This window comes from Pogoniulus pusillus, chromosome 21, assembly GCF_015220805.1.
Source record: "Pogoniulus pusillus isolate bPogPus1 chromosome 21, bPogPus1.pri, whole genome shotgun sequence".
Lineage (NCBI taxonomy): Eukaryota > Metazoa > Chordata > Aves > Piciformes > Lybiidae > Pogoniulus > Pogoniulus pusillus.
This window is the reverse complement of record NC_087284.1, coordinates 3,027,995-3,049,055: the sequence shown is the minus strand read 5'-3', so window position 1 is coordinate 3,049,055 and position 21,061 is coordinate 3,027,995. Positions and strand designations below refer to the sequence as shown.

Here is a 21,061-nt window from a genome sequence, read left to right as displayed (position 1 = left end):
AGTCCTGCACCTGGGGAGGAATAACAAACTGCACCAGCACAGGCTGGGAGGTGACTGCTGGAGAGCAGCCCTGTGGAGAGGGACCTGGGGGTGCTGGTGGCTAACAAGGTACCCATGGCACAGCAATGTGCCCTTGTGGCCAAGAAGGCCAATGGCATCCTGGGCTGTATTAGGCAGAGTGTGTCCAGCAGATCAAGGGAGGTTCTCCTGCCCCTCTACTCTGCCCTGCTGAGACTCATCTTGAGTACTGTGTTCAGTTTTGGGATCCCCAGTTTCAGAGGGACAGGGATCTGCTGGAGAGGGTCCAGAGGAGGGCTACAAGGATGATGAGGGGACTGGAGGGCATGGCTTATGAGGAGAGGCTGAGGGACCTGGGGCTGTTTAGTCTGGAGAAGAGAAGACTGAGAGGGGATTTGATAAATATTTATAAGTATCTGAGGGCTGGGGCCAAGAGTGAGGGGACAGGCTCTGCTCACTGCTCCCTGGGATAGGACAAGGAGCAATGGGTGTAAGCTGCAGCAAAAGAGCTTCCACCTCAACACAAGGGGGAACTTCTTTATTGTAGGGGTCCCAGAGCAGTGGCACAGGCTGCCCAGAGAGGTTGTGAAGTCTCCTTCTCTGGAGCCTTTCAAGGCCTGTCTGGATGTGTTCCTCTGTGATCTGTGCTAGATTGTATTGTCCTGTTCTGGCAGAGGGGTTGGACTTGATGATCTCCTTGGGTCCCTTCCAGCCCCTAACATCCTGTGAGCCTGTAATCATTCCTACCTGTGAATCTAGAATTTGTTCAGCAACCAACATAGCTGCAAAAGAATTAAAATCATAAAGCTCCTTTCAATGACATCTTAATTGAGTGCTGAAAATATTGCCTGATTATTTGCTGTCCTAGAGACAATTTGGGCATTCATTGCAAAACATTCAGAGAGGGATTTATTTTGTGTATCTTTTGTGAGTTATTCCAAAATAAATCTTATTGAATTGAACAATATGAAGCAAGGTAAGACATACCTGGAAAAGATTGTCAAAATACTGATATATACATAAGATATACTGAATTAATGGGCAAGAATCAGGATTCCACCTCCTCACATATGTGTTATTCCAATTACAAGATAACCTTATAAAAGCAATATAGATAGATACCACCTACGAATACTTTCCAGCACAGTTTAAAGAACAAAGTGCAGATAACTTGAGACTACCAATCATAAAATTGTAGAATGGGTTGAGTTGGAAGGGACCTCCAAAAGTCCAACCCCCTGCAGTGTGCAGGAACATCCTCCACTAGATCAAGTTACTTTATTGCACCTGACCTTATAATATCTCCAGGCATGGGGCCTCAACTATCTCCCTGGGCAAGCCGTTTGGTGTTCCACCACCCTCGTGGTCAAGAACTCATTCCTGACATGCAATTTGAATCTATTATTCTCTAATTTAAAACCATTGCCCCCTCATCCTATCACTACATGCCTTTGTGTACAGTCTCCCTCCAGCATTGTTGTAGGCCTCCTCTCAGGTACTGGAAGGCTGCTACGATGTCTCCCAGGAGCCTTCTCTTCCTCTTCAGTATTCCTTCTCATTCTATACAAAACAGTTTATGGCTCCAAAATTAGTAAAAGATCAGTTGTATTGTTGAAAAATCAAGCAAATTTAGTAAGTCTCAAAGGATTTTGATGTTTTTCCATTTGACAAGAGTGAGCAGCCTATACTTGTGGGAATGCAAAGTGAAGAAGGATAATAACAAGCAGATGCTGCCCTTGGTTCCCACCAGCTGCTGGCTACCTTATCTCAGAAGGGATAGATAACAGACACCTTGTTAATGAGAAAAACAAGGTGTGGTTTATGCTGATGGAGTGGGTTGTCCTTGACTAAGTATGCTAATGTGTAGGTGTGTGCCTTGTGGCCCTGAGGGGATACATTGAGAGCCGAAATGATCAATAATGGTCTCTGGAATAATTCACATTGAACGGTCTGGAGTCCATGTGGCATTGCCTTTGATCACACTGATCTGTGAGGGCCTTGACCACGTTTCCTGCAGCAAGCTAATCAGGGTTCTGCAACATATACCAAGCACGTTCTTATTCCCACTGAAGACAGGAGACCGATAGGAAGATTGCAAACACAAAGTACTTACATTTTAATTAAAGCTCACCTTGTTAACATTATCTGGAATGTATCATAGCCAGCTATAAAAGATGTCAGTCTTGTCAAGCTCTGCTTTCCTGAGCCACCGATTCCAACTAAAAGAGCGTTTCCGCGAGGTGTGCGAATCACCCGAGAAATCTGTGTGAGATCACAGTTGTTAATTGCTGCAACATTGAAGAGCTTCACGCCAAAAAACATATGCTAGTCTAAGAAGAAAATTATTATATTAATATAAACAAATTAAAACTTTAAAGTTTAATTAAGAGATTCCATATAACTGTTAATGTGTTTCATTAACATTTGTATTTTGCATGAGTTTTCCGCAGAGCTTCCAACATATAGCAATGACTTGATCCCACCGCTGTCGGCTTTCAGTTATCAGGAGAACTGCATCTCACACTTCCACAAAGCACAAGTAAATCTCAACTGCAATTTGTTATCAGTGTGCTATCATGTTGGGAACTGGCTGAAAAATGGGGCCACAAGCCCCTAGAAGTTTGTACAATCGAGCCTTGGGTGTGAGGTCTGAGTATTGAAGCGCAGTAAACCACAGCGCTGTGTGTGAAGCTCAGAGGAATTTGTCCTTGAGCCTTCTGATAAACAGCTTCTGTGGGACTGTGTGCAGAGTAGGAGGGAAATAGAAGGAGTATGCAAATTCCAATATCTAGGTGCACTAAAATGCTTTTACAGTAACTGCAAGTAGAGAGGACCATGCATATTCAAATATTTAGATGCACCAAATGCTCGTGAACAGTACCACGTTGCTGCATGTGCTCACTCTTCTCACCCTAACTGAAAGTATGTGCTTTGTAACTTGGAGCCTGATGCTCTCAATAAAGAACTGGATCGCTTGGACAGCTAACTCACTTTAACTTCCAGCCATCAGAGTCTACTGTAAATATAGCTTCATTCTTTAACATCCAGCCATCAGAGTCTACTGTAAATATAGCTTCACTCTTTAACTTCCAGCCATCAGAGACTACTGTAAATATAGCTTCACTCTTTAACTTCCAGCCATCAGAGTCTACTGTAAATATAGCTTCATTCTTTAACTTCCAGCCATCAGAGTCTACTGTAAATATAGCTTCATTCTTTAACATCCAGCCATCAGAGTCTACTGTAAATATAGCTTCACTCTTTAACTTCCAGCCATCAGAGACTACTGTAAATATAGCTTCATTCTTTAACTTCCAGCCATCTGAGTCTAGTCTGGGTGATTTTCATAAGTGTGTGTCGGGGGCGTAGGTAACTCCCAAACCATCACAAAAGAAAGGGATTAATTTTGTGAAATGACAAGAATGGACTCCAAATTTTTGAAAACTGCAGCTGCAGTATGTTTGTCAACTATAATTTAACTTAAATTGTTCTCATATTTATTGTTAGGATGGTAGAATCTAATGTTCAGCTCTTAATAATTTATGGTAAGAAGTAGATAACCTCACTGCATGAGATTTCTATTTTTTTAATTTACTTTTTTTTTAAGTTTCTCCTTTGTATGAAGGCAATTGTGTGTGGACAATGCCCCTAACAAGTGAATTTTCAGAACCACTGAGCTTTAATATCTAGTCACAGAGCAACAGGCAAAATATTTGCTAGCAATAAATGATTTGCTTTAGTTTTAGAAGCAATTTACCTTGATTTGTGCAAACCTGTGTTTCTTGGCACAGAGAATAACTGAACAACAACAACAACAGCTGCCAATCTAGTAAGACTGTACCTTGACTAAGTGAATCATAGCATCTTCAAAGAAAACCAAGTCCATTCCAGTACCATGAACATTCTCATTGTATGCTTGTAAAAACATGTTTAAACGATTCCGTAGTTGACGAAAGGAGTAAATTGGCTCATAGACTTTGGGAATATCTAAATTAACATCTTCTGTTTTTTCACCTAGGACAAAAATAAAATAATAAATAACATAATAAATAATGTAAAATGCAATCAATAATAAATAAACAATAAAAATAATACCTAATATAATAAATAATAAAACCTTAGCAGTTTCAATGACTGATGAAGCTCAACATGGGGATGAGTAATTAGGTAATTAGAAGTGTCTTTAGCCATCCAGAGTGATGTTTATTATACAAAATAAAGGTGTTCTCCAACCTTTATGATTCTATGTAAATTAGATGTACAAGGGAGTGCTGCATACAAAATACCTACAAGGAACAGTAAGTTTACAGACAGGTGGTTGCTGGTGCATGGAATTTTTCTTTCCTAGGTGAAAGATTTTGCACTTTCCATTGTCAGATCTTAGGCAGGTCTTGTGAAAGTCTCTCTGGTTGGCAACACAACTACTGAGATCTCCCTCTGATACTGATACTTCCTTAAGTTGTGCTGGGGGAATTATAGGCTGGATGTTAGGAGGAAGTTTATCACAGAGAGAGTGATTGGCATTGGAATGGGCTGCCCAGGGAGGTGGTGGAGGCACCGTCCCTGCAGGTGTTCAAGAAAAGCCTGGCTGGGGCACTTAGTGTCATGGTCTGGTTGACTGGATAGGGCTGGGTGCTAGGTTGGATGGGATGATCTTGGAGGTGTCTTCCCACCTGGTTGATTCTATGATTCTGTAGTCTAGAAAGTGATGTTTGAGCTACTTCATGTCAAGTCTTCATGTGTTTATCTTGGGGACAAATATATTGGGATATATATTGGGATTGTACAACCCAGGGATACAAGGAGTGTAAGTAAATGTATCACTAACCAGAGCAGAGGATTACATGAAATTTAGGTCAGGTGGGGTTTTTTATACATTTAAGAGATCAGAAATCTAAATTCCATTAAAAGAACAATTAAAACAAAATTACACTTGCTATTCTTGTCACTTAAAGCCAAAACAGAAAGGGGTCCTCAAGGCTCTGACAAACACGGACAAAACATGCCCTTTCTAAATGAAGGCACCCTACTTTGAATTTAGATGAAATTTCATGTTAAAAGGCACATTATATGACAGGTGCATTTAAACTGACAGCAGGAAGCAGGTTATTTTGCTTGGATTGGGGCAGAGTGACTGGAAAGCTGCCTGGCAGAGAAGGACATGAGAGTGCTGGTCAATAGCCAGTTCAACGGGAGCCAGCAGCTTGCTCATGTGGCCAAGAACACCAACAACATCTTGACCTCCAGCAGAAAAAGTATGACCAGCAAGACTAGGGAAATGATCATGCCTTTGTACTTGGCACTCATGGGGCCACATCTCAAATATTGCCTTCAGGTTTTGGCTCTTGCTACAAGAAAGACATTCTGTTGCTGGAGTACACCTGAAGAAGGGCAACAAAGGTGGTGAACTGCCTAGAGCACAGGCCTTCTGAGAAGAGGCTGAGGGAACTAGGGTTGCTGAGTCTTCAGAAGAGATGGCTGAGGGAAGACTTTATCTCTCTCTCTACAACTACCTTAAAGGAGTTTGTAGCAAAGCAGATGTCAGTCCCTCACCTCAGGTGACCTCAAGTAACAAGCAACAGAATGAGAGGAAACAGTCCCAAGTTGCAGAAGGAGAGGCTTATATTTGATATAAGGAAAGAAGTTTTCACTTAAAGAATGGTAAACATTGGAACATGCTGCCCAGGCAAGTGGTGGAATCCTCATCCCTGGAAGTGTTGAAGAAACATGCAGATGGCAGTTAGGAACATGGTATGTGTATAGGGTTAACCCTCCACGGGGAGTGACCTTGAACCTGACCCTAGATGGTCTTGACTCCCCCCAGGGGTGGGTCTGGACACTACCAGATGATGGTTAGCCCACTGCCCCTTCTTGTCTAAAGATCCATAAAAGCAGGGGGAATGCCTGTTTCTCTCTCTCTGCTCTCCCTGCCTCCCTGCTTACCAGCATCACCATCCTGTTCCTGTTTTCTCTTTGCTTCACCACGTGGCCATCACCCACGAGGCAGACAAAGCCATCCCCATCAAAATCTGGTTGTATTTACACATTGCGCATTTGCTTTCCCTTCCCTGTACCTTTTGTAACTTCCCTACCTCAGATACCTTTTCAATTTATTGTTAAACTTTTCTTTTTAACTTCCAAATCAGAGTGAGATTTATTTATTTGGGTGTGCTTAGCTTTTCTCTCTCCACATCTAATTGCTTTCTTTTGAGAAAGAAAGGGGAAGAGGGAAGGGCACTCTATAAATTGTTATTTGGTTCTACCAAATTTATTTGAGTCTGTGGAAATTTAAATTAGAACCAAGACAGCATGGTGGTGGACTTGGCAGTCCTAGGTTAATGCTTGGATTTGATGACATTTGAGATCTTTTCCAACTTTAATTATTCAATGCTTCTTTATGCATTTATTTTTCAGTTCAACATACTAGTTTCTAGTCTGTATTCAAATTTTTGCATTAGAAGTCACTCTTCACTTTCTCAGTGTGTATTCTGACTTCTTGTATCAGTTCTCATTGCTGTCTACAACTACCTGAAGGGAGGTTGTAGCCAAGTGGGAGTTGGTCTCTTCTCCCAGGCAACCAGCAACAGAACAAGGGAACACAGTCTCAAGTTGTGCCAGGGGAGGTCTAGGATGGATGTTAGGAGGAAGTTGTTGTGTTGTCAGAGAGAGTGATTGGCATTGGAATGGGCTGCCCAGGGAGGTGGTGGAGTCGCTGTGCCTGGAGGTGTTCAAGCAATGCCTGGCCATGGTCTGGTTGATTGGCCAGGGCTGGGTGCTTGGTTGGGCTGGCTGATCTTGGAGGTCTCTTCCAACCTGGTTGATTCTATGATTCTGTCTATATTGCTGCAGTTTAGCCAAGTTAGTTATGGATGTATTTGACTACTTTCTCACATGACTTCCATGTGATTCCTTCCAATCAAACATTTCCTAACTTTTACTCTCCTTTGTCACTGCCTTCTGAATACTTAAGTTAGCCTGTAAGAGACTTAATCAGCATTTGACAACACATGCCAAACTTTTCTTGCCTCCACTATCCACCAGTACAGTGATATGAACACAGATAATTGAATCATCCAGTAGTTTAAATAATGACCTTCTCCAAATCCAAACAACTGTTTTCTATTCTTCTGCATCAACTAACAAATATTCCCAGGTCATTTATCAAGGTCACTGAAACAGTGGGCTTTATTAAAGACAGAAAGCCTTTGATACAAGCCACATGGATAATTCAAGAGGTTTTACCAGCACTCAGGGGACTTTGAAATGATACTTATTTGTTACAAAATCATGTACTGGGTATTTCCTAAGATTGCATTAGCCCAGAGTCAGCATTCTGTCACCAGGTTTCTAGGGGATGGTAACTAAAGTGCTACCCTTTATCTAGCATTGCAACCCCACCACTTCCAGTCACTCGTATCACAGTTCTCTCATTATGTTAGAATAATACAGACTCATGCTCATTCTTAGGCAGTTTTAGAATCATAGAATCATAGAATCAACCAGGCTGGAAGAGACCTCCAAGCTCATCCAGTCCAACCTAGCACCCAGCCCTAGCCAGTCAACCAGACCATGGCACTAAGTGCCTCAGCCAGGCTTTTCTTGAACACCTCCAGGGACAGGGACTCCACCACCTCCCTGGGCAGCCCATTCCAATGCCAATCACTCTCTCTGCCAACAACTTTCTCCTAACACCCAGCCTAGACCTTTCCCTGGCACAACTTGGGACTGTGTCCCCTTCTTCTGTTGCTGGTTGTCTGGGAGAAGAGACCAACCCCACCTGGCTACAGCCTCCCTTCAAGTAGTTGTAGACAGCAATGAGGTCACCCCTGAGCCTCCTCTTCTCTAAGCTAAACACTCCCAGCTCCCTCAGCCTCTCCTCATAGGGTTTGTGCTCCAGGCCTTTCACCAGCCTTGTTGCCCTTCTCTGGACACATTCCAGTTCTCTATCTACTGCACCAGTGGAAATGGAAGCAGGGCTCTCCTATACAGATAACCTGGATATAAATACAGACCTAAAAACCCCATGAATATAAAGACATTCCACCATTGGTACACCCAGTAATTTTAAGTCCCTGGACAGGACAGCCATGCTTCATCTAAAAACTTACTATGCATTTTAAGACTCATTTCTATTGGCATCTATTTTATCATATCTCTTTCCCTATTCATAGTAAATACAGTTAATCTTTACCACTTTTTTCAGGTGCATCCCTTAAGAAGTCAACAAAGAATGCATCTGGTTCAGCACCCAGCAAAGCTTTTGTTTCTCCAAGTTCCTCTGCAATGAGTTTCGCCGCGGTTACATCAAACCACTTTGTATCTTCTGAGGTTGTGAAACGGTCAGCAATAACACGCTTACACTCATGCTTCCACAGTTTCAGCAGCATCTACATTAGAAAAACACAGACATCAACCAATGATTGGACTCAACCAGCTTGGAGGTCTTTTCCAATCTGAGAAATTCTGTGACTCTGTGATATATTCATATAATCAACTTAGCGTATTTTTAGCCTCAGAGATTAAAATAAATTCTAAAGTGTACACTTTAGAGGTAGGAAAATCCAAGGGTTCATTCAACAAGCAGGGAAGTACATTAAACATGAGCAGGGAAGTACATTAAACATGAAGCAATGATACAATCCAAATGTATAACAACGATTCCACGATTACCCCAAACGTTGGCTTTCCAGCACTTTAGGCTTCAGTACTCAAAACAATAAATTACTTTTCCTTAGAATAATTAACAGAAAAATGATGCATAAACTATTGAGCTTTTCTGGATGAAAAGGGGGTTATGGAAAAACTAAAAATCAAAATCTCTATGACTTGTTACTACTTCTTCCTTTAGGTATTCAAGCAAAGCCTGGATAAGGCACTTAGTGCCATGGTTTAGTTGCCTGGATAGGGCTGGGTTCTAGGTTGGACTAGCTGAGCTTGGAGGTCTCTTCCAACCCGGTTGACTCTATGATAAGCCAGAAATCATTTGTTAAACAGATAGCAGGCAGTGACTGAAAGCTCAACACAGTGGAGAGAGGAGAACTGTTTAGTTCTTTTAATCAATATATACATATTTTTGTTGAGTTAAGATAAGTTCATTACATCTCAATTTTCTTTACTCTCTTCTTTCAAACAACCTAACATAGAATCAGAATCATAGAATCAATCAGGGTTGGAAGGGACCACAAGGATCATCTAGTTCCAATCCTCCCTGCCATGGGCAGGGACACCCTACCTTAGATCAGGCTGGCCTTAAATACCTCCAGCCATGGGGCCAAAACCACCTCCTGGGCAACCCATTCCAGCCTCTCACCACTCTCATGCTCAACAACTTCCTCCTCATGTCCAGCCTGAACCTCCCCACCTCCAGCTTTGCTCCATTCCCCCCAGTCCTGCCACTCCCTCACAGCCTAAAAAGTCCCTCCCCAGCTTTTTTGTAGACCCCTTCAGATGCTGGAAGGCCACAAGAAGGTCACCTGGGAGCCTCCTCTTCTCCAGACTCAACAGCCCCAACTCTTTCAGTCTGTGCTCACAGCAGAGCTGCTGCAGCCCTCTGAGCATCCTCCTGGCCCTTCTCTGGACACACTCCAGCATCTCCACATCCCTCTTGTCATAGGGGTTCTAGAACTGGATGCAGTACTCCAGGTGGGGTCTCCAGGCCGCATCCAACCTGGCCTTGCACACCCCCAGGAAGGAGGCATCCACAACCTCCCTGGGCAATCTCTTCCAGAACCTCACAACCCTCACACTGAAGAACTTCTTAAGATCCAGTCTAAACCTAGTCTTCCTCAGCTTCAAACCATTCCCCCTTGTCCTATTGCTAGATACTCTTATGAAAAGTCCTTCTGAAGCCTTCCTGGAGGATGTCTTCAGGGGTTGGAAGGAAGCTCGAAGGTCCCTCCCACTCTTCTCTAGGCTGAACAACTCCAGCTCACAGCAGAAGTGCTCCAGCCCTTGGATAATCTTTGTGGCCCTCCTCTGAACTCACTCCAACAGCTCTGTGTCCTTCTGCAAAAGCTGGCCTAAAACATCTTTTCCTCAAAAAAGTGCTGAAAACCCTTTTTTAATCAGACATTTTCTTTTTCTCAAGTAAACTCAGACACCAGGAAGTGAGATGCTTCACCTTTTCTTGCTGCAATAATTAGACACTAATTATAAGAAAGTCAGTGAAGTGGTGCACTTAACCTTTGTTTCGCTGATCACTTCCGACGTAGCGTTCAGCATCCCCTGCCAAATCCTTGAGAGGTCTCGAAGGTTGAAGATGTAATGGAACTTGGCTGGTGTGGGCAACATTTTTATCTTGGTAGCCTGCCACAGCCTGCGTGTCAGTGGAACCAATTTGGCTACAGTTTTCTTCACATCTTCTGAAAACCCCCGCTCGCTACAGTAGTGCCCTTCTCCAATTACACCTGGGGGGGATAACACACAAAGATTTTTCTCTGACACACTGGTGTGATACCAAGAGCTATTACCTTTGTAAGTTTATCTTTCTTTTTTACCACCAAAACCTTTCCCAATTTGCTGAATTGGTTTTCCTGGTTTGACTCAAACCTTGATTCTCCTGTTCTTAACGGCATTCTGCCACCGCCTCACTTGGTATTTAGTTCTTTCTTAGCTGTCCATTGGGAATATTTTGTCTACAGAAATAGCTTCCACAGCTTTTGTGTTAATTAATCTCTTCTCTGGAGACCAATACCATGTAGTCAGTTGTGAAACTCTAGTTATTAGCCACTCCTTTGCAGCAGCAGCAGTACCTTAGCAATACTCCAGCCTTGTCATTAAAAGTCAGAATGGCCTTCAGGCCATCCTTCCTAACACTTCATAGGATCAGAGGCTCACAGGATGTTAGGGGCTGGAAGGGACCCAAAGAGATCATCCAGTCCAACCCCTTGCCACAGCAGGACAATCCTATCTAACACAGAGCACAGAGGAACACATCCAGACAGGCCTGGAAAGGCTCCAGAGGAGACTCCACAGCCTCTCTGGGCAGCCTGTGCCAGTGCTCTGGGACCCTTACAGGAAAGAAGTTCCTCCTTGTGTTGAGGCAGAACCTCCTGTGCTGCAGCTTACACCCATTGCTCCTTGTCCTATCCCAGGGAGCAGTGAGCAGAGCCTGTCCCCCTGCTCCTGGCAGCCCTCAGATACTTATAAACATTTATCAAATCTCCTCTCGGTCTTCTTTTCCCCAGACTAGAAAGCCCCAGGGCCCTCAGCCTCTCCTCATAAGGCAGTACTCTCCAGTCCCCTAATCGTCCTCCTAGCCCTCTGCTGGACCCTCTCCAGCAGATCCTCGTCCCTCTTAAACTGGGGAGCCCAAAACTGAACACAATGTTCAAGATGAGGTCTCAGCAGGGCAGAGTAGAGGGGCAGGAGAACCTCCCTTGATCTGCTGGACACACTCTGCCTAATACACCCCAGGATCCCATTGGCCTCCTTGGCCACAAGGGCACATTGCTGTGCCATGGGGAACTTGTTAGCCACCAGCACCCCCAGGTCCCTCTCCACAGGGCTGCTCTCCAGCAGTCACCTCCCAGCCTGTGCTGGTGCAGTTTGTTATTCCTCCCCAGGTGCAGGACTCTGCACTTGTCCTTGTTGAACCTCATCTGGTTCCTCTGCGCCCAGCTCTCAGTCTGCCCAGGTCTCTCTGGATGGCAGCACAGCCTTCAGCTGTCTCAGCCAAGCCTCCCAGCTTGGTGTCATCATCAAACTTGCTGAGCAGACACTCTGTGCCCTCACCAATGTCATTGATGAAGATGCTGAACAGGACTGTCCCCAGCACTGATCCCTGGGGGCACCACTAGTTTCAGCTCCCGAGCTGGACCTGAACCACTTAACATACTAAGAGATTCAGAGATGTGACTGGACTCAAAAAACTTACAGACTGAAGACAATACAGGTGGGAAGTGATTACTGAAGGGAAAAGTGCTGGTAAGCAAGTCAGAGAGTGGAGTGAGCATCTATTTTAATCATAATGTTTATAAATAGGGGGATAAAAATCAACCACTATTTTCAAAACTGGGATGGATGCAAAGCAAATTTCTCTTTACCAAAAATTTTGTCAATGGAAGAATTAGAAGGCAGAGTGCAGTTGAACACAGAGAAATGCCTCTTGAGTCTCTGTGGAATATCATTGCGACCTCCCCCAGGGTGGATCATGGCAGCCAAAAACTGAAGGTCCACAATGTTTGTAAATTCACCAGGCTTTTCCAGGTTATACAATCCTCTTTGTTCCATCAGCTGCCTAACTATTTCATTAGTGACCTGTAAAACAACCAAGGTGAGGTAACAGAATATCATACATGCAGCTAAATAAAATACAAAACATACTTAGGTGTTTGAAATACCTCATAAAGCATATATAGAATCATAGAACCATAGAATCAACCAGGTTGGAAGAGACCTCCAAGATCATCCAGTCCAACCTAGCACCCAGCCCTATCCAATCAATTAGACCATGTCACTAAGTGCCCCATGCAGTCTTTTCTTGAACACCTCCAGGGATGGCAACTCCACCACCTCCCTGGGCAGCCCATTCCAATGGCAAATCACTCTATATCATTATTTTGTGCCCCAAATTTGCTTCAAGAGAAAAACATACTACTAGGAATAAGGACATATAGATTGTCCTTTTCACTGGTAATATCTGTGGACAAAATCCCTGGAAGCAGACAAGAATTCCTAGCTTAGAATTACTGCTTCATACTTCATTCTTACTTGAATGTTGCATGATTTCATGACTTTCAGGACTGTTGTATTGGAATTCCTTCTCCATTTTAACACAAGATTTCCATTTTCTTCTAATCATGCCCAAGCTGATGCAGCTTCATGTGTTAAATTTGCTGCCAAGGATTTTGATTTTTGTAAATAGTAACTCTCCTGATTTCTTGTAAGTTCCCTTCAGATACTGGAAGGATGCTATAAGGTCCCCCTGGAGCCGTGTCTTCTCCAGGCTGTCTTGATAGGAGAGGTGCTCCAGCTCTTTGAACACTTTTGTGGCCCTCTTCTGGACTTGCTCCAGCAGGTCCATGTCCTTCTTGTATTGAGGACCCAAGAGCTGGACACAGGCTGAGGATGCAATTTGCCTTCTGGACTGCAAGGGCACATTGTTGGTTGATGTCTAGTTATTCAGCTGCCACTATTCCTAAGCCCTTTTCTGCAGTGCTGCTCTCTATCACATCCTCCAAAGCATAAGAAGGACTGTCCAGACCCCAGTGCAGGACCTTGCATCTAGCCTTGTTGAACCTGATGAAATTCACCTGGGCCAAATTCTTGTAGTCAGTATTTATTTTCAATTAATTCACAACAATATAAAACTAGATGGGTTCTTTAGAAAGACTGTTTAAAATGAAGCACTATATACCAAACTTACTCGCTACTTACCTGTAGCACTCCTTGTAGTAAGGAACTAAACCCAAACAAACAAACAGAACAAACAGGAAAACAAACAGACAAACAAACACTTGTGCCTTCTTTTTTCCCCCTCTTTGACAATCATACCTGATCTCCCCATTCATTTATTATGGGCATATTCACATCATCAATGAAGACTGTCATCTTTTTGCCAGCAGGTGGACCATAAGTTGTGCCCATGCGCTTCTCCACGTAACTTTCTATTGTGCGCTGTTAAAAAGCAGTTACATAGTTACAGAGCTAAAAAGAGCCTTTCCTTGCACATACAATTCAATCATTCAAACATATTAATCAGCTTTACTAAGCAAGGTTTAAGCAACACATCTTCCAGAAGCAGTCACAGTATCACAGTATCATCAAGGTTGGAAGAGACCTCACAGATCATCAAGTCCAACCCTTGACCACAGAGCTCAAGGCCAGACCATGGCACCAAGTGCCACGTCCAGTCCTGCCTTGAACAGCTCCAGGGACGGCGACTCCACCACCTCCCCGGGCAGCCCATTCCAGTGACCAATGACTCTCTCAGGGAAGAACTTTCTCCTCACCTCCAGCCTAAATCTCCCCTGGCACAGCCTGAGGCTGTGTCCTCTCGTTCTGGTGCTGGCCACCTGAGAGAAGAGAGCAACCTCCTCCTGGCCACAACCTCCCCTCAGGTAGTTGTAGACAGCAATGAGGTCTCCCCTGAGCCTCCTCTTCTCCAGGCTAACCAATCCCAGCTCCCTCAGCCTCTCCTCGTAGGGCTGTGCTCAAGGCCTCTCCCCAGCCTCATTGCCCTTCTCCGGACACGCTCAAGCATCTCAATGTCCCTCCTAAACTGGGGGGCCCAGAACTGAACACAGGACTCAAGGTGTGGTCTAAGCAGTGCAGAGTACAGGGGCAGAATGACCTCCCTGCTCCTGCTGACCACACCATTCCTGATGCAGTCGTATTAATGCAACTAAAATGCCCCAAATCCCATGCTATGAAGCATTAGGTTGGTATCAGAGTTAACAAATATCATGCCTAATTAAAAAAAATACTAAAATCATTTCAAACTTTTCTTTTTAAATGTATTAATAAAATTATTACTAGACGTGGCACTTGGTGCCATGGTCTAGCCTTGAGCTCTGTGGTAAAGGGTTGGACTTGATGATCTGTGAGGTCTCTTCCAACCCTGATGATACTGTGATACTGTAATGCATCCAGTTGGAAGAGACCTCAAAGATCTTCCAGGCCAAGCCTTGACCCAGTACTGAAGAGTCAATACTATATCATGTCCTTAAGCACCAAGGCCACAAGCTGCTTAATCACTTGCAGGGACAGTGACCCCATCACTGCCCTGGGCAGACAATTCCAATGTTGGGTACTAGTGAGAAAAGATGAAACTAATAATCAGTCTAGTCTGAAAGGGATGATATTTTGGAAGACTCTTCCAGCAATGTACATCATAAAAGCATACTGGGATAAACTCATGTACATAGACTTGATCAAATAATTAAAAGCAGAATTGCCACTACTTTATTTCCCATCATCTTTCTATTGTTCCTTTCCTATTAAGGTGCAGGTTTTCCCCATGCCAAGTGAAAGCTCACTTAACCATCTCTTCAGTGAAAAACTAAATACCTGCATTCTTACATTGTGCCTAAGCTCATGAACAGAGTACAATAGCCTGGCAAGTCCTAAAATCAAAGAATCAGTCAGGGTTGGAAAGGACCACAAGGATCATCTAGTTCCAACCTACTCTACCCTGTATCAGGCTGGCCACAGCCTTATCTAGCCTGGCCTCAAACACCTCCTTTGGCAACCCATTCCAGGCTCTCATTACTCTCATGCTCAACAACTTCCTCCTAACGTCCAGCCTGAACCTCCCCACCTCCAGCTTTGCTCCATTCCCCCCAGTCCTGGCACTCCCTCACAGCCTAAAAAGTCCCTCCCCAGCTTTTCTTGTAGGCTCCCTTCAGATACTGGAAGGCCACAAGAAGGTCACCTGGGAGCCTCCTCTTCTCCAGACTGCACAGCCCCAACTCTTTCAGTCTGTCCTCACAGCAGAGCTGCTGCAGCCCTCTGAGCATTCTCCTGGCCCTTCTCTGGACACACTCCAGCATCTCCACATCCCTCTTGTCATAGGGGTTCTAGAACTGCATGAAGTACTCCAGCTGGGATCTCACCAGAGCAGAGGGGGAGAATCACCTCCCTCCACCTGCTGGCCACACTTCTCCTGATGCAGCCCCGGCTCTGCTTGGCCCTGAGGGCTGCAAGTGCACACTGCTGGCTCCTGTCGAGATTCTTGTCCACCAGCACCCTCAAGTCCCTCTCCTCAGGGCAGCTCTCCAGCCACTCACTGCCCAGCCTGCATTTCTGCTTGGCATTGCCTCCACCCAGATGCAGGACCTTGCACTTGCTCTTGTTGAACCTCATGAGGTTGGCTTGTGCCCACCTCTGCAGCCTGTCCAGGTCTCTCTGGATGGATCCCTGCCCTCCAGCCTGGCTGCTGCACCACACAGCTTGGTGTGGTCAGAAAACTTGCTGAGGGTGCACTCAGTGCCACTGTCCATGGCACCAAGTCTTCCTACACAAGCAACGTATGTTAGACCAAGATTTCAGAATGTCAGAGTATTTTAGAAGCACATGTGTCATAACAGACAATACTTTGGTCTAGATGGTTATCAAGACTTGACTTGCTCATCTGTTTCAGATGTCTTAATTATCAACAAATTATGATTTACTGTGGATGGATTTCTTGCTAACAGAGGACATGAATTGATAAACATGAGCAACTCGTGCTGTGGAGCATCCTTGAGTCCATCCTGAAGGCAGGAACTAAGACAGTGAAGCATATCCCCACATGCAGCTGCGAGGAGGCAGGGTCTTCTGGCCACAGGAGGCTGACCCTACAAGTTGTTTATATAAGTTTAACCTATCTGTACCTCACACATAGCCTTAAGCCTATCTGTGCCTTCCACATATACCAATCTTAACTAAGCCAGCTATGCATGCCTCTTCCATATTGGCATAGAAGTCTTTACAAATACTGTGATGTCACAGAATCACAGAATCAACAAGGTTGGGAGAGACCTTCAAGCTCAGCCAGTCTAGCCTAGCACCCAGCCCTAGCCAATCAACTTGACCATGGCACTAAGTGCCTCAGCCAGGCTTTGCTTGAACACCTCCAGGGACGGTGACTCCACCACCTCCCTGGGCAGCCCAATGGCAATCACTCTCTCTGTGAAGAACTTCCTCCTAACATCCAGCCTATACTTCCCCCAGCACAACTTGAGACTGTGTCCCCTTGTTCTGCTGCTTGTTGTCTGGGAGAAGAGACTGACCCCCACCTGGCTACAACCTCCCTCCAGGTAGTTGTAGACAGCAATGAGGTCACTGTATCACTGCAATAAAGGAGATGTTGGAGAATAATTATCTAACCATATTGATGCTCGAATTGTTACTCTGGGGTGCAACACCAGCAATTTACCTTCAATAAACTTGGCATCTATTTCACAAAAAATATGCATCAGTGATCTGTTTTGTTTCTGTAGCCCAATCAATTAAATACTAAGGAAAATAAGACCAAGATTACACAGCTGTATATTAAATGTATTGATCGTTTCTAGTATGTTATGTAGAGGCAGAAGATACATGATGCATCAAGCTTAGAGGCAGCACTTCCAGTTGCAGCACAGACACTGTTTTGGCTTGGTGTAATGAATTGCATTACAAATATTTCCCACAGATATTGCCAGCAGATTAAAGAAACTCAATATAATTCATTTGGCCAAACAGTACTGCTCAGGATTTAACTGTTCTTGATCCTATTTAGTGCAGCTGTGCTGCATGCATTACATTTTAAACAAGCAATTTCATTTACTCAAATTTAAATTGCAGACAGCACACTTTTCATGACAGATTGCTGTGGGTAGCACTTATTTTACCCACATAAAGTCACTGACAGCTCTATCCAGTTAGTGAAACATTTGATAACTGATACATTTGGCATAAAAACATTGCATGTGATAAAGCAAATTATACACATGGTACTGTAATAGGTTAAGAAAAGCTCAATAACTACTAAAGAAGATGAAGGGAACATGTGTTTTACAAAAGCCAAAAGTCTTTTAAATCATGTGTTAATATACTCAGCCTAGTTGAGCAGGTCACAGAACCACAGAGACATCCAAGTTGGAAAAGGCCCTCAGGATCACCAAGTTCAACCTATAACCCTACTCTACGAGATTCACCTTAAAACATATCCCTAAGCACCACATCCAAACGACTCTTAAGCACATCCAGGGTTGGTGGCTCCACCACCTCCCTGGGCAGCTCATTCCAGTGCTTGACCACTCTCTCCATGAAAAACCTTTTCCTAATGTCCAATCTAAACCTACCCAGCCTCAGCTTAAGGCCATTCCCCCTTGTTCTGTCTCCAACTACCTGTGAGTTTCATGCTAGTTTCAAGAGGCAGCTGATCAGTAAAGAGCTGCAAAGACTTCCTGGGGGACAGAAGTCATAGAATCATAGAATCAAATGGGTTGGAAGAGACCTCCAAGATCAGCCAGTCCAACCTAGCACCCAGACCTAGCCAGTCAACCAGACCATGGCACTAAGTGCCTCAGACAGGCTTGGCTTGAACACCTCCAGGGACAGGGAATCCACCATCTCCCTGGGCAGCCCATTCCAATGCCAATCACTCTCTCTGACAACAACTTCCTCCTAACATCCAGCCTAGACCTTCCTGGCACAACTTGAGACTGTGTCCCCTTGTTCTGTTGCTGGTTGCCTGGCAGACGAGGCCACCCCCACCTGGCTACAATGTCCCTTCAGGTAGTTGTAGACAGCAATGAGGTCTGCCCTGAGCCTCCTCTTCTCAAGCCATCAAGTTCTTAATGAACAAACACAACTGTGGACATTCATTTTTAATTAAAACAGTAATTTTCAAAATACCTTCCTAGCAAATTCCCAGAACCATCTCTGAATCCAATCCTGTTGTATTAGAAAGTGAATGATTAACATACCTGGAAAATTAATGGGGTAGTTGCAGATGAGAAATTGAAACTCTTAGCCATGTGGCTTTCAGGGTTATATTTTGACATAAAAGCTTTGATGATAACTGTCTTTGCAGTTCCTTGCTCACCAATTAGTAGGACAGCCTAGACAAAGACAACATGGAAAAAGGCAAAACACAAAAGCTGGATGCTTTGGCAAAGCCTCAGCAACCCAATTTAGCTTTTGAACTCAAATAAAACCCAAAAAGTGATGTCAAGCGAATTCTCAGCAGGAGATGTGTAGAAGCAAAGTAGCATCTCAGACCTGCAAGCTTTACAAGTTAAAATTATTTGCAGTTAATGGTCATGTCAAACAGCATGATGTAACTCAGAAACGAGTTGCTTACACAAAAAAGGAGGTACCACCTAGAGTCTGAGTATCTGAAACATTTCAAATGTTGTTCTTATTCACCACATCCTTCTTATATGACACAGTTGTGAAGAACTTAAAAGTACATAAATTCTGTAACTGGCCTATGTGAGCAGAGTTCCTACCAGCAGTGCAGCCCTCTGCTGCCACCCTGTGTGCTGTCCCCTCCCCAACAGCCACATTAACATTTTGTCTCAGTTGTGACCAAATCTCAGTTGTAATTACAGTTATTTCGGCTGCAGAAAGAATGGGTGAGGGGAACACAAGTCTGGAAGCAGTGAATATTCAAGAGTTCGATTAGATTTACATGAATGTAGCTTCTGGAGTCACTATTTTATACTAAAAACAATGAAGTTCCTCCCTTTCAATATATAGTTGTCCCAGGTATCATGGAGGGCCCATAGGCCCAAAATAGGCTTATACCTGTTTACCTATCAAATGGACACAATAGACCTGGCACCATAAAGTCTGGCCTGCCCATGGCCTAGGTTGTGTAATGCAGTTGTGTAAGCCCACGCACCTAGCTTATGGCCTACTGGGTGCAAGGCAGGGGGGAGCAGGCCTGTGGCCCTTGCCTATTATGGTATGCTTTGGTTAACTGCCAAGCTGATTGTTTATTCTGGTGGCCAATGGGCGATTAATCTCAGCCCACACCTGATAAATAGGAGGTACACAGGTAAACAAGGTACTTGCTTGCTGGCTCTCATTATTTGTCTCACTGCTTGCTGCTATTTGCCTGTGTTGCCTGCCTTTCTCTATGGAGCCCAGTCTCCCATGCAGCTGTGCACCCTATTGCACGCCCGCTGCCTTATTATTGCCTGGCGAACTCCACTGCCACGAGTTACGAGGAACAGACCCTGGATGTGTGCATACAATTGGCCTGTATGACCAGTGTGACACCGTGCTGAGACCGTACAGCATCCTGCCTTCTGCACCTGAGGTCCTGCCTAGAACTCCTGGACATATACACAGATCGTCCAGAAGAAGCCAGGAGAACAAGGTCAGAGATTGTCATAGAATCATAGAATCAACCAGGTTGGAAGAGACCTCCAAGATCATCCAGTCCAACCTAGCACCCAGCCCTATCCAATCAACCAGACCATGGCACTAAGTGCCTCATCCAGGCTTTTCTTGAAGACCCCCAGGGATGGTGCCTCCACCACCTCCCTGGGCAGCCCATTCCAATGCCAATCACTCTCTCTGTGAAGAATTTCTTCCTAATATCCAGCCTATACCTACCCTGGCACAACTTGAGACTGTGTCCCCTTGTTCTATTGCTGGTTGCCTGGCAGAAGAGGCCACCCCCCACCTGGCTACAATGCCCCTTCAGGTAGTTGTAGACAGTAATAAGATCACCCCTGAGCCTGCTCTTCTCCAGGCTAAACAGGCCCAGCTCCCTCAGCCTCTCCTCATAGGATTTGTGCTCCAGGCCCCTCACCAGCTTTGTTGCCCTTCTCTGGACATGTTCCAGCACCTCAACATCTTTCTTGAATTGAGGGGCCCAGAACTGGACACAGTACTCAAGGTGTGGCCTGTGTCTGCATTCTTTCCCCAGAAGCCAGGAAGATTCAAGCCTCAAGGTCCAACAAGACAGAATCCCCTGAAAGCATTTGGGCACTGTCTGGACTGTGGCTAGCCCCCACGAGGGTAACAATAATAATCTGTGAGTAAATGCTTAAATGCCTCTTTGTGATTCTCTACTGCCTGCTGCCATAGAGCAGAAAGAGCTTTAGCCCATTTAGTGTGCAAGCAGCATATTGACTGCAGGGATTGTCTCTCTCTGTTTACTGTTTGAATGTTTGCTAGATAATAATAATTCTGTTTGGTGTTATTGCTAGAATGTCTTCGACAACTGTGTTAATGAACAAATATTAATATTAGAATTCAGTTGCTGGGGGTGGCAAGAGTTCAGAATATTAAAATTAACAAATTATGTATTTTTATAAGATATCATCTCGCATCAATTCATTTCCCCTCTGCAACACCAGGGTACCCCAAACTCCTCTCTTCTCCATCTCACTCTGGGGGTTTGAATGGGAGAAGAAAGGCACAAAAACCTGCTTCCCCCACCCTGCCCTGCAGGCTTGAAGAGGGGCAGCAAAGGGTGCCTTTCTGCATGTGGGCTGACCCGTGCGGAAGCCTGCACTGGAATTGGGTTGGTGGTTGGCTGGGGTCTCACGCACTGTATAAATAGTAAATGGACACTTTGTCAAGAAGAAAGGATAAATAGAGCAAGGGTTTCTGCCTT

The 21,061-nt window shown here is 44.6% G+C and overlaps 1 protein-coding gene across 1 annotated transcript in view; it reads right to left on the bottom strand.

Annotated features, from left to right (window-relative positions):
* DNAH5 (dynein axonemal heavy chain 5) overlaps nucleotides 1-21,061 on the bottom strand; it is a 208,789-nt gene that overhangs the window by 66,491 nt on the left and 121,237 nt on the right. Inside the window, exons 47-53 of the mRNA XM_064160720.1 lie at nucleotides 18,414-18,548; nucleotides 13,513-13,635; nucleotides 12,063-12,276; nucleotides 10,201-10,424; nucleotides 8,210-8,405; nucleotides 3,860-4,032; nucleotides 2,150-2,280 (exon numbers count right to left, since the gene is read on the bottom strand). Of these exons, the coding sequence (XP_064016790.1) occupies nucleotides 2,150-2,280; nucleotides 3,860-4,032; nucleotides 8,210-8,405; nucleotides 10,201-10,424; nucleotides 12,063-12,276; nucleotides 13,513-13,635; nucleotides 18,414-18,548 (1,196 nt within the window). The remainder of the gene's footprint in view (nucleotides 1-2,149; nucleotides 2,281-3,859; nucleotides 4,033-8,209; nucleotides 8,406-10,200; nucleotides 10,425-12,062; nucleotides 12,277-13,512; nucleotides 13,636-18,413; nucleotides 18,549-21,061) is intronic.